The sequence below is a fragment of the Chanodichthys erythropterus genome, chromosome 15 (genome assembly GCF_024489055.1).
Source record: "Chanodichthys erythropterus isolate Z2021 chromosome 15, ASM2448905v1, whole genome shotgun sequence".
NCBI classification, from domain to species: Eukaryota; Metazoa; Chordata; class Actinopteri; order Cypriniformes; family Xenocyprididae; genus Chanodichthys; species Chanodichthys erythropterus.
The window spans coordinates 41,924,835-41,939,316 of record NC_090235.1 but is presented as its reverse complement, the minus strand read 5'-3'; the positions used below and the strand labels follow the sequence as shown (position 1 = coordinate 41,939,316).

At 37.1% G+C, this 14,482-nt stretch overlaps 1 protein-coding gene across 1 annotated transcript; it reads left to right on the top strand.

The window, feature by feature from the left end:
* The first annotated feature begins 848 nt into the window (after window positions 1–848).
* si:dkey-185m8.2 (trichohyalin) lies at window positions 849–13,443 on the top strand. Its single transcript, XM_067412106.1, has 3 exons — window positions 849–1,234; window positions 1,577–2,341; window positions 5,226–13,443. The coding sequence occupies exons 1-3, from the start codon at window positions 1,204–1,206 to the stop codon at window positions 10,682–10,684; spliced, it is 6,255 nt and encodes a 2,084-aa protein (XP_067268207.1). The 5' UTR covers window positions 849–1,203; the 3' UTR covers window positions 10,685–13,443.
* Window positions 13,444–14,482: the final 1,039 nt, after the last annotated feature.

Genomic DNA, 14,482 nt, shown 5'->3' with positions numbered 1-14,482 from the left:
AAAAAAAGTTGGAAAATATATATAAAAAATGTAATCATAATTCACTCAAATAACATCATAGCCATTCTAAATTCGAGTGCTTCAGAGTTACTGCATATTGCCTTTGTAAGGCTGTATAAGTGCAGCTATGGGCTATTATACTAAAAAGTCCCCTGTATTTCTACAGTAAAACATTACTCTTAATCAGATCAGCTTTCCAGTAAAAAGGAAAAACATCCTTAAATTAAGATATATTCACTTGAGAAGCAAAAGATGGTATATTAAGACTTGTTTTCAGAGAATATATGTTGAAGTTTATCTTGTTCCATTTTCTAATGTCCATTTTTGCACTGCATTATGGATCTTATGGCCAGTTTGAGTCATTGCTTCAGGCATTCAGTATGGAAAAATCGTATTTTCTGAGAGAAATCATGCTGTTCAGACCCCTTGGGATGCTTTCGGAGACTGTGAGTCATAGGCATGAGCTCACCTTTAGATTGGAGAACAGGCAAATTTCTTTCACCATGAACTTTAATGCAGAAGATGTAATGCATTGGTACAATACGAGTGCTTGTCAAAACAGTCTGACCTTAGCAAATTACATGTAGTTGCATAACAGAGGGTGGACGTGGTCTACGGCTTATAAATGGGCTTTTTATGAAACTTTTCGGTGGGCCAGAACTAGCAGGTCATATATATATATATATATATATGTATATATATATATATATATATATATATATATATATATATATATATATATATATATATATATATATATATATATATATATATATATATATATATATATATATATATATATATATATATATATATATACCTATCAAGACACTTCCCCTGAAGAAAAAGTTACAAATAAATCTTCCCGATGACTGAATAATGATTCAAAACAAAGCGTCATGATATAGAGCAAGTTAATGCACATATGAAATGAGCAGCACTGACCACAAGGCTCTTTTTTGATTTCCGCCATACCCATGCAAGCAGTACATTGTGTTTCCTGTGCAAGTTACAGAAAACCACAGGTTTGTCACATGACCAAGCTTTCACGTTCAGCGCTCTGTTCCGCTCTACTGTTGTTCCATGCATTGATAGGAAGTGAATCAATTACGCTTGAAAGATACTGGAGTGTAAAACAATGCCAATGTAAAAAAATATCGCTCAAAACGAAGAGCAAAGGAGGACGAATGCAGACAGACAAAGATGGAAAAAAAGCAGGATCCCTCATTCTTGGGTGAGATAAATATGATCATGATTGAAGACGACATGCACACATGTGAAAACATGTCTGAATTTCTTTGCATTAGACAAACAATACATCAAAGCAAGTGTTTCTTCAGAACCTTTTTTCCTTCACTAACGACCACCTTCACTAACCAACACAAAATGTCACAGCTTTTTTTCTGAGAGTGTACAGACTGTCCTCATTTTCTACACCCACATGGCTTTATGTCTAATCTTATGTCTTTAATATCACTTTTGACCAATTTATTACATCCTTGCTGAATACAAGTATGAATTACTTTTGAATTGTACTGTGACCATGCATTAAAATTAAACTACTTATCTCTCACAGACAGGACACCGCAGACAGTTGAGGCCAATGGAGGAAGTCTCAGTCACCAGCCATCTCCTCTTCCTGAACTTCGTGTGGTTTTACTAGGCCGCAAAGGTGCTGGGAAGAGCTCAGCTGGAAATACTATTCTAGGCCTGGCAGGAGGGTTTGAGGTGAATAAACCGACTGAGGAGTGTGTGAAGAGGCGCGCAGATGTGGCAGGAAGGCGCGTCACGGTTGTGGACACCCCGGGCTGGGAATGGTACTATCCAGTGAATGGGACTCCCGGTTGGGTGAGGAGAGAAACTAAGCGAAGCATGTCCTTGTGTCCACCAGGCCCTCATGCCGTTCTTCTAGTGGTGCGATCTTGTACATCAGTGACAGCCGAGTATCATCGGCAGATCGAGGAGCACCTGGAGCTGCTGGGCAAAGCAGTGTGGGATCACACACTGGTGCTGTTCACACGAGGGGATGAACTGGGCTCTGTTCCCATCGAACAGAGGATTCAAAATGGCGGCAAGGCTTTCCAGAGGCTCCTGGAACGGTGTGGGAACAGGTTTCACGTTCTGGAGAACAAACGGCGTGTCGATGATGGATCGCAGATGAAGGAACTGATGAAGAAGTTGGATGAGCTGATCGGAGAGAGAGGAGGGAGATATTATGAGACAGATGTGCTGCTTCTAGAACTGGAGGTGGAGAGTAAACGGAGGGCACGAGAAAGGAGGAAGAAACAGAGGCTGATGGAGGCGCAGACACTCAGAGGAACCATCAGAGCTGTGCTGATGAGTGAGTGAACAGCCTGCGAAATGTGTTCTTCCTCAATTTTTTTTTGTCTTGAGTTCCAGTACAAATATATAAACATGCTTGAAGGGTCAGTTCAATCAAAAATAAAAAGTCTGTCATTACTTACTCACCCTTATGTTTTTCCAATCCTATAAGACATTTGTTCATCTTTGAAACACAAATTAAGATATATTTAATGAAATCTGTTCTAAATTATTTATTTTTGCGCATATTTATATTTTTAGGTGAACTAACCCTTTAAGCAAAGTCTGGTACCACTAAGATGAACACATTTATTATTTTTATTATTATTATTATTATTATTATTATTATTTAAATTACATACTTTTGGGTCAAAATGACACTAACAGACGATTAAGGGTTAAATCAAGAAGCAAAATGACAATATTTTAAACCTAAAGTGTATCTACATGAAAAGAGTATATACTTATAGAAAACATTTTGCCTTTGAATTATTTAATCATTTTTTTTTTTTCTTGTTTTAATCCTAAACTTATTTTGATCTTTTTTTCCTTAGAAAACATTATGTCATGTATCTTAATTAAAGAATGTTTAGACAATCATACTGGAAAACAAGATAAAAGTGCTTTTTGCAGTGCATCAAATTCAACAGACTGACTTTAGTTTTTTTTTTTAGTTTTTTTTTTCTTAATGTACAATGTACAAAATCCTCAAAGGTTTACAGTGACTTCAGTAGTTACTAGAGAGTTATGTTTCTCACTTTAGAATACTGATCCAAATAATAATTCCTATTGAAAGATTTGGTGATACTTCAGTCATTACTAGTGGGTTACCACGATCTTCACTTTAGAATTAATTATACATTATGCATCATTCATGTTAATTATGAACCTGTATATAGTAGTTCTTAGTAGCTCTCTGGGAGGTATGAAAAAAACAGTAGTTACTTTAGTTAAAGGTGCTAAAGATGATCTTTTCGTCGACTGAGAAACCAAAGACTGTTACTGAGTTTCACAGCTTCACAGCTCATTTCGAGGGAACGCCTCCCAAAACTCATGCACGAGTATTGGAACACGAGTGTTTACCACCGGCATTCGCTGTGTCGTGTTAGTGGATTCATAATGTCGGACTCACCGCAGGTAATCTGCAGTTGTTACTCCTTTCTCCTGACAAAAACATTGCATGCGGCGCCTGTAGAGTGTGGAAAGTTACCGGAGCGCACATCCACGCACATCTCGCACAAGGAACGTCATGGCAGTGACTGACAAGCCAGAGGGCCAATACGCACACGTCTTTCACAAGGAACGTAATGGCAGTGATTGAAAAGCCAGAGGGCCAATTGTTTACGCGATGATTGGCTGATGTTTTTAAGGCCCTACCTCGTGCACAGAGGATGTATATTAATATTATTCCTTTCAGTGCACCTAATAAATAGTCTTTTATCAGTTAGTAAAGACAGTTTCAAGTAATATTGCAAAAATGTATAAAACAAAACATCCTTTAATAGTAGTTAGAGTGTTAATTATGCATTACTCATTTGTCCCTGTTCAGTTATTTATTAATGAAGGATCAGTATTCTAAAGTGTTACCATATGTAGAAAAAACAGCCACATGTACAGTCATGTGAAAAGGAAAGTATGCAATTTTGAATTCTATGGTTTAAAATAATAAAAATCATTTTTAAAATTAAGTAAATACAACCTCAGATGACAACAGCACATGACATATTACACCGTATCATAGTTTATTTAACAAAAGCGTGTGTGTGTTTAACAAAAATGTGTGACAAACTAAGTACACCCTTTCTGCTTCCATAGGAATTAAAAGTGTAAAGTAGCAGTCAGGCACTGCTAATCAAACACCAGCAGGGTTGTATTTACCTAATTTTAAGACCTGCTAAAGACCAGATGCTCTGTATATTAGTGCTGTATATTACTGCTGTTACATCAAACAATTTATTTTTTGCTCCTTAAAAAATAATAAAAATACTGAACATTTAAAGGGTTAGTTAACTGACACTTTAAAAATGCCCAGAAAAGTACTAAAGACATGGTTCAACCTTAATGTTATGAAGCAACTGAATACTTTTTATGCACCAAAAAAACAAAAATAGCGAACTTATTCTAAAATATCTAGTGATGGGTGATTTTAAAACATTGCTTCATGAAGCTTCAAAGCTTTGCAAATCTTTTGTTTCGAATCAGAGTTTCAGAGCGTGTATCAAACTGTCAGTCATGTGAACCATTGAAATTTCAAAACATTTTGAAACACTTATGACATAACGAAGCCTTGTTTACTGAAATCATGTGACTTTGGCAGTTTGAAACACGCTCTGAACCACTTATTCGAAACAAAAGATTCGTAATTTTGTTTGTTGAATAAAGTCGTTATTTTGGGGGGGGTTGGGGGTTTGGTGCACAAAAGTATTCTTGTCGCTTCATAACATTAAGGTTGAACCACTGTAGTCACATGAACTGTTTTAAATACATCTTTAGTACCTTTCTGGGCATTTGAAAGTGTTAATTATCTTGTTGTCAATGGAGGCCTCACTGAGCCATTGGATTTTATCAAAAATATCTTAATTTGTGTTCTGAAGATGAACGAAGGTCTTACGGGTGTGTAATTAATTTTTGGGTGAACTAACCCTTTAAGGTCAATCATTATGTAAATCTGAATGATGGAATTTCATAAATTCTATGTGTGATCTGAATGTATGCAGACACTACAATTTTGTAAGATTTTAATGCAGGCCTACATAATACATTAGCACAGTGATGTATATAACCTTTGTTTGGCAAAAAGATTTGAATAACATAAAAATCCATCTAAATGATATGTCAACAAAAGAAACAAGTAACAGCTTAATTTATTTGTTTTTGTGTATTGTGTCTCCTGTCCCCTCTAGATGACAATCCTCAAATTGAAGACCAGGATGAGAGGAATCTCTTCTCCAGAGGTTCACGGCGGCTCCCGGAGCTGAGACTGGTTCTGCTGGGAGAGAGAGAAACGGGGAAAAGCTCGGCTGGAAACGCTATCCTTGGAGGACCAGGATACTTTCAAAGTGGAGCGGCGACAGAGGAGTGTTCGAGACAGCAGACAGAGGTATCTAATAGACTGGTGACGGTGGTGGATGTGCCTGGATGGGAGGACGGACCAGAGGGAACAACTCCAGAGAGAGTGAAGCGAGAGATTGGAATGAGCGTAACGCTATGTCCTCCTGGACCTCATGCGTTTCTTTTGACATTGAGAGTGGACGCACTCGTCCAAGCACAGTCGGTGCGGGAGCACTTGGAGCTTCTGGGAGAGACGATTTGGAGACATACACTTCTTCTGTTCACAAGGGGCGACCAGCTACGAGAGGGAGTCACAATTGAGCAGCACATCCAAGGAGGAGGAAAGGAACTTCGCTGGTTGATGGAACGATGTTCAAATAGGTTCCACGTCATCAGCAGCAATTCTTATTTGGAATCACAGAATTCCAAAACACAAATAACAGAACTTCTGGAGAAGATTGAGAAGATGGTGGCGGGAAATCGGTGTGAGGCCTTCTCGCCACTAGTGCATGAGATTCAAGAGTTAGGGAGACAAAAAAATGAAAAATTTCAACTGAAGATCAAGGAGTTTAGCGAAAAGTTTCAACGGCAGGAGGAAGAACTGAAGAAGATGAAGGAACGAGAGGTCAAGAGCATTCGGTGGTTTTTCGATAGACGCAAAAAAGACAAAGTACAATCTCCTGAGAAGGCCGAAAGGGAAGAGTCACCGTACAAGGGCGAAGATGACAGGAGAAGTGTGATGGGCGAGCTGGAGGAAAGGATGGCGTGGTTAACAGAAGACAAGGAGCGAGAGATACAAGAGCTGAGCGCTGAAATAAGCAAAGTCATGGTGACTCACCATCAGGGAGTGAAAGAGAAAGAGCAACTGCTAATGAGATTAGAGGAAAGAGAACGCGAGGGGGAAGAACTTAAAGAGAAAGTGGACGAGCTTCAAATAAAATTGCTGGAACTGGAGCGTTTGGGTACCATGAAAGAGCAAGAACGAAAAGAGAGAGAGACCAAAATTCAGCGAGCTCACTTGGACGAGATGAATGAACTTAAAAACAAATTGCTGGACGCTGAAAAAGAGATTGACAGTATGAGAGGAAAGGCTGATGAAACTCAAAAAGAGATGGATTCCTCACAACGCAGGTATGAAGAAGAGGCCAGGCAGCAAAAGCAAGACATGGAGAGCAAATTGAAAGAGAAGGACAATGACACTGAAAACATTTTAAGAGAAATTGAGGAGGTGAAACTTAAGGCTGAGAGCAGAGAAAGAGAACAAAGCGAGAAATTCAGGGAAAAGGTGGAGAAGAGAGAGAAAGGGATGGACAAGCTGAGAGAGATGATGGAGATGATGACAAAAGAGATGGAGCAGCTACGAATGTCTTATCAAGAGCAAGTGAAAACAACAGAAGTCGAGAGAGAAATGCGTGGAGACATTGTGGAGAAATACAACACACTCATAGATAAACTTGTAGGGAAAGACAAAGAAATACAGCAAACGATAAAAGACAAGGAAAAAGAGCTGAATCGAAATGCTAAAACACAAGAGCAGCTTCAGCAAAAAGAAGACGAAATAGTCAAATTAAGACAAAGAGATCAAGAAAAGGACAGAGAACTGAAGACAGTGAAGCAAAACATTACCGAAAAACAGAGGGATATAGAAAAGTTAAAAGACACTGTTCAGACAAATACTGAAAAACACACAGCTGAACTTAAAGTTTTGGTGGAAGAGTTGAAAGCAAAAAAAGATGAAATAGACAAATTAAAACAAAGAACCCTAGAGAAAGACAAAGACATTGACAAACTAAAGCAAAACATTTCCGAAAAACAAAATGATATTGAAAAGTTAAAAGACAGTGTTCAGGCACATATTGAAGAAAATGCTGCACAACTTAAACATCTACAGGAGGAATTTAAAGTAAAAGAAAAGGAAAATGAAAAATTAAGACGGAAAGACCAGGAGAAAGAACGAGAAATTGACATACTTGGGCAAAACATTAGCAAAAAACAGAAAGACAATGAAAAGTTAAGAGACTATATTGAAGAAAGTGTGGCTCAACTGAAGCATTTAGAGGAAGAGCTGAAAATAAAAGAAGAGGAAATAACCAAATTAAGACAAAGAGACCTGGAGAAAGACAATGAAATTCACACACTTAAGAAAAATATTATTGGCCAACAGCAAGACGCTGAAAAATTTAAAGTCAGTCTTCAGTCAAATATTGAAGAAAGTGCTGCTCAATTGAAGCGTTTAGAGGAAGAATTAAAAAAAAAAGATGAGGAAATAATCCAATTAAGAACAAGAGACCTGAAGAAAGACAGAGAAATGAACACACTGCACGAAAACATTTTTGAAAAACAAAAAGACATTGAAAAGTTAAGAAAGAATATTCAAGCACATATTGAGGTAAGTGCAGCTCAACTAAAACATTTAGAGGAGGAGCTACAAACAAAAGAAAATGAAATAACCAAATTAAATGAGAGAGACATGGAGAAAGACAAAGAAATGGAGACACTGCTGCAAACAGTCCATGAAAAGCATATAAGAGACATAGAAAAGTTGAAAAACTGCATTCAAGCAAATACTGAACAAGGTGCTGCTCAACTAAAACTTCTAGAGGAGGAGTTTGACGTAAAGATGGAGGTCTACAAAAGAAAGAATACAGTTATGGAAAAGGAGATGGAAAATATAAAGAAACAGTATGAGGAAACAAGACTAATAATGGAGATGAAAGATAATATCATCAGTCAATTACAACAGCAACACGCAGACAATGAAAGACGCTCAGAAGAGCACAGGGAACAGCAAGAACAAAACGAAATCCTACAAAACTTGAACACAGAACTGGAGAAAGAATTCAAAGACCTGAAATGCAAATGTGAGGGACTTCAGACTCAGTTAAAGACTTCAGTTGAGCGCTATGAGATACAGATGAAAGAAACTAAAGGGTTAAAACAACAGCTAGAAGAGTTAAAACGGCTGCTGGATGAGAAGGAGAAAGAGAAAGAGAGTGATATGCAAGACATTAAGGTGTATTATGAGAAAAGACTGATAGAAAGGCATGAAGAGCATGAGACAGAGAGAGAACAAGAGCTTTGCAAAAGAGAGAGGGAGGTAGAAAAGAAAGAAGAAAAATTTGCACAAAACAAACAAGATTTGTTAATGAGAGAGGGTGAAATTAATAGGAGAGAGCAAGCACTAACAGATGAAAAGCAGGATTTGGAGGTGCAAATGTACAGGATTAAAGAAGAGGAGAAGAATCTGGAAAACGAGGGCGAGAATAACAAACGTATGGCTGTCAATCTGATGAGAATGAGAGAAGAGATTGAGAAAAAAGCGGAAGAGCTTATGGTCGAAGAGGAAAAATTAAAGGTGCAAGAGCAGCAAATAAAATGTAAAAAGGATGAGCTACAAGCAATGGAGAAGATATTGGAAAACAAGGAAAAGGAAATAAAAGATCTGACTGAAAAGGAGGAGAAAAATATGGAAAACCTTAGACAGCAGCTAGAAAGGAGAGAACAAGAGTTGTTTGAAACAGAGGAGAAATTTGTTGAAAAACAACACAGGCTTAATGAAGAAGAAAAATCTTTGGAGATGCTCAGATCAAATCTGGAAATGAGAGAAAATGAACTTAATCAACGGGAGCAGATGTGGGAAGTAAAAACCAAAGAACTTTCAAAGAGCTCAGAGGAACTTGAAAATAACAAACACAACATGCAAAAACAGCAAGCTGAGTTGAGCAATAAGGAAAATGATCTTCTGCAAAAAATAAAAGAATTGCAAGAAAAGGAGCAAGAACTTGTCCAGAGAGAGCAGGACCTTGAACTCAAAGGTCAAAGACTGATGGAGCAACAACGAGATATGGAAAAACAGGACAATACTCAGCAAAACCAGACACCTGATGAGCATGACCTGGAGCGTGAGAGCATCAGAGAAGCATTAGGAAAAAGGGAGCAAGAGCTGATAAAAGCCAAAGAAGCACTTTCTCAAAGAGAGCAAAAGCTGAAAAGTGAAGAAATCTTTTTGGAGAAAAGACAGCAAGTCATGCAAAAACGGGAAGAACATCATGAAGACTTGTTACACGGTCTGAAGAAACAGCAGGATGTTTTGAAAGACAGAGAATGCTCTTTAGATACCAGAGAAACAGATCTGCGTCAACTGCAACTGGAGCTCTCTATGAGAGATCATAAACACCAATATTTACAGAACCAAGAATTAGATCTAAAGAAAAAAGAGAGCGATGTTGAGGCCAAAACACAAATGATAGAACTCCTAAAAATAACACTAGATGGGAGAGAAAAAGAGCTTGAGGAACATCAAAACCAACTGGACAGCAGAACGCTGGAGCTAAATAATGAACAAGACAAGCTGGAAAAGAAGCGAGAGGAACTTGAGAAATGGGAGAAGTATTTGTATAACACAGAGCTCAAATCGATACAAAAAGAGTCTTTCTCAGGGTATCGCCAATGGAAAAACAGCACCGAAATTAATGGGAAACACATGGAAGCTGAAAAAATCCATGGATTGTGTCATGAAGTAGGAGTGGAGGGTAGCATTTGTGACGCAACAGACACACAAAGTGAAGAGCGACTGGAGTTGGCTACTATAAACTGTGCAAACAACAGATCAGTAAAGAACCAGTGGGTTAAACAAACACTGGAAGCCAAGCACAATGAGGAAGATGGTGAGAGTGACATTTCTGAAAGCAAAAGTGAGGAAGACTTCTTTGAATCTTCAAGCACTAGTTTCCAACCTACCGGAGGTACACCCTTTCCTGTGTCTGAACTAAGGCTGATGCTTTTAGGAGACTCCTGGTCGCCCCGTCACCCAGCGAAATGTACAATTGTGGGGCCTGATGCAAATGGAAGCAACCCTTGGAGGGGAGAAATATCCGGCAGGCAAATCACCATTGTAGAGCCTCAGGGCCTGAAATGGAGATATGGGACTGACAGTAAAGGCACATTTCAAAAACATCTCTCTCAAAGTATCTCTCTGTGTCAACCTGGACCACATGCATTCATCCTGGTAATACCTGCTTATGTATCATTCACTGGTCAGTACATGCGTGCAGTGGAACGTACCATGTCAGCGTTAGGAGAAGCATCATGGAAGCACGCTGTTGTTCTGCTCACCTGGGGGGAAACATTAGGAGAGAGTGTCCATCAGCATGTGAAGAGAAACGGTGACCTGGAGAGGCTGGTTCTGAAGTGTGGGAATAGATGCCATGTGCTTGACAACGGACATCGGGAATCTCACGTGGTTAAGTTGCTGGACAAGGTTGAGGAGTTGCTTGGAGGAAACAATGGACAGTACTACAAACTGGACTGAAATAGAGAATTTAAAGTAAGCCTTTATGACTGTGAATAATATTTAAATTATGATATAGTCTGTTAGATTGTCTTGACATTCTCGACTTTAAACATATATGTGATTAGCAGTACAAATGAAAATAAACAAGATTTTAAAAAGACTTTGTGTTTATGTAGAGTGAATACTGGTAAAGTGGAACAATGGTTAAAGTGGGACAGTTAAGCTTCATAGTTTCTATTTTTACATGTATATGATTCCATTACAAAAAATCAACACTGAGCTCATCATAATCAAGTATGCGATAAAAAAGATATAGGTTCTGTGGCTATGACATCACTTCTGGGGGGTTGTGGTACACCATATTCAACAACCTTGCAGTGAACTGTGATGATAAGTAAAATGACAGCATTCTGAGGTGAATAATGTTAAGGTTGTAAAAATAAAAATATAACTAATGGTTCGTTTGTAATTGTTATATATTTGTTATAGGATGTAATGGTGAATCCAATTTTTTTTAAATTACATTCATATGTCTTTCTCTCTCAAGTCAAAAAAAAAAAAGGTTTCTGAGGAAAACATTCCAGGATGATTGTTCTCCATATAGTGGACTTCAATGGGGTTCAACAGCTTGAAGGTCCAAATTACAGTTTCAATGCAGCTTTAAATGGCTCTACACAATCCCAGATGAGGAATAAGGGTCTTATCTAGAAAAAATTATCAGCCATTTTATTAAAAATAAATAAATAAATGTATATACTTTTTAACCACAAATGCTCATCTTGCACTGCTCCTGCAATCAGCATTAAATTGTAAAACGTTATCAGACATACAGGTTTTAAGTTCCTGAAGACAACAAATAACAGAAAGAGGTGGACAAACTGAGTTGGGTTTAACCGTAAAATAAATTTGAATATCAGCGTAACTATGAAAATTGAGACCATAACATTCCTTGATCTGACCCAGTGGCAGCACATAAATAAGAAACAAAAGGGCCAACATATTTATATTGTAATTATATTGTTATTGTGTATTTAATTCATTAGGCCTGCACTTGAATAACAAGAAGAGTCAGCCATCCTGTGTTTAATGTTTCTTTCTTTTTTATTCTGTATTGTATAGCTAGCAGAGCTCTATTTAGAATAGTATCATATGAGGAGCTAAGACATTTGAATCAAATTACCAGACAGATTATCTGAAAGTGTCCCACTTTACCGATATTCACCCTACAAAAGAGTAGGCGAATGACAGCAAACATGCAATATAGGCCTACTGTAATTCAAACTCTTATCAGACGGTGGCACACTTGTATAAACGTTCCCATAGGTCATTTCACAAACAATACTGTTATTTACAGTAGCCCTTTTTATCATCTTTAGTTAATCTATTAGCAAATATGAGGAAGAAGATGCTATTTTTAATACTCTCTTTTTAATACCATGTAATGAGGTGGTAAGTACATGATTCATTTCAAACCACCTCACGTAACAGACCTTTTTATGTGTAACGATCCCTATAGTCTAAAAATGAATCATGAAGAAATTTAGCCGAGTTCCTCATAATGTGTTGCATTATGCAATGGCGTCGGATAGCGTAGTATTCCTCCGCCTTGCTATTACGCGAGTCAGATGAAATGTTGAAAAACAATTCACTAACAGCGTTTCATTTCTCCCCTACAACGTTTCTGTGTGTCTGTTTGGGGTCTATTTCCAAGTTTTTGGAAAGAATCAAATTCATCACTCATGACAAGTAGAGTTTTTAATTTATAAAACCATTTTTTATAGATTTTAGGAAAATTAGACAAAAATTATATGCACTCTAATTGAAAGTGTGTCTGGGTGCATTAGTCCATTCATTTGTCCATTAATTGTTATATTCGGTTTTCTAGTTATTATCTACACTATATACTTTTAAGGTTGGCTAAGAACACACGGCCATGCTGACATCATTTTTATCAGCATAAACTTCAAAATTCAGTCTCCAAACTGCTAGGCAGATGTGCATACATTGGCATGCTTATTGAGTAGTACATTCTGCTATTTCTAATGTATGATAAAACCTCTTGACAATCTAATTAGCCTAAATTCACTGCAATTACAATATGTGCCCATTTCTCTTTTGGTCAGATCAGATCAAGCAATGTTGAGGTTTATGCCTATGAGGATGTAAAACACTCACTTCATTCATGTTTCACCTTATCCAAACATACAAAGTCACAAGTCAAAGGTTTACTGTCATTTCTTTCCTAGACTAACAGAATATACAGATAAAATTGGCACTTTTCACATTTCTGGGTTTATAAAGCTGGGTCTAAGCAGGGTAAACTTCTATAGGAGTATAAGGGAGAATAAAAAAAATGTTGTAATTTTAAGTGAAAAAAAAAAGTAAAAACCTGTTAACTAGTTAACAGTAAGGTCCCTTACAATATATAGGAGGAAACTTTAATAGATCTAACCTTAAGTTTCTAGCAAGTTTGCAGTAAAATACTGTTAAATACCATTTATTAAAGTAAAAATAACAAATCATTATATAATTTAGAGTGAAAACTAAATTATACTGTAATAAATTTCCCTCTACATTTTTACTTTACACAAGTGTTTTCAACATACAAATAAAGAAAAAAAGACATTGAAGAACGGAGTAATGAATTCAACTTTGATCATAGGAATATGTTATATTTTAACATATATTACAATAAAAAAAAGTTAATATTTCACGATATTACTGCATTTTGATCAAATAAATGCAGCCTTGCTGATAACTGTTGAACATTGGTGTAAATGGACACAATTTTTTTTTTTTTTTTTTTTTTTTTTTTATAAAATTAAAATATAAAAAAATTTTCTAGATTTTTGAAGGTCATTATTGCGAAAAGGTCCATCCATATATGTCTGGTAGACAGAGTTGCAATAAAGATGATAATATTAAACAGTAGAGTAAAAGAGTGAAATCTTCTCATTATCATGGAAGATGTTTTAATACATAGATTCCAAATAATGCTTTATTTTTGTAGCCACTTGTTTGGCATATGCCCATCGACCGTTGAGAGACCCTGATCCCCCAGATGCCCTTTAAAATGGCCCTTTGGTGCTTGTATTTCCCTGTTTTCAAGAACTTCAGATGCCGTCTTCAGCACAGTGTGCAGCGAACTTATAAAGGTTAAACCAATGTCTCTGAGGGCAGACATATCAATTCTGATGGACCATGAGGAGCAACACTCTAAATAATGTCTTCTCATAAACAATTTTTGCTTTACCTAAAATCAATCATCACACTCAGAGAAAAATACAACACTGACCTCAGATCAGCAAATTTGTGAGTAAAGGCCAACTTTTAGCCACATTTACATATGGACCATGAAACAAAGACAATTTTATGCAATTTTAGGAAAGGTTTTTTAGTAGGAGTTTTTTTTTTTTCTTTTTTTTCTGACTTAAAGTTGCTGACTGTTAAAGAGCCTATTGCATCTCTTAATCAGACCTGGATAAGCATGTGGACAAATTATTCTACAGCTTCACACTTCACAGAAAAGTGCATCATCATCATCATCATCATCATAATCAATAATAAATAAATAAATAAATAAATAAACACAAGAAATTTTGAAGTTTGATAAAAGACTATAGGCACTATAATACACCCGGCACAATGCGACGCAAGGCGCAGCGCAAGAGTGTTTGCTAGTTTGCGTCCGGCGCCGTTCGCGTTTTCCCGTTCAGCGCCACTTCCTAAAATTAGTAAATGCATTTGCGCCAGTTAGTGCGCCCATGGGCGTGCTGGTCTAAAAAAGAGGTGTGTTCAGGCGCATTGCCAGCGCAT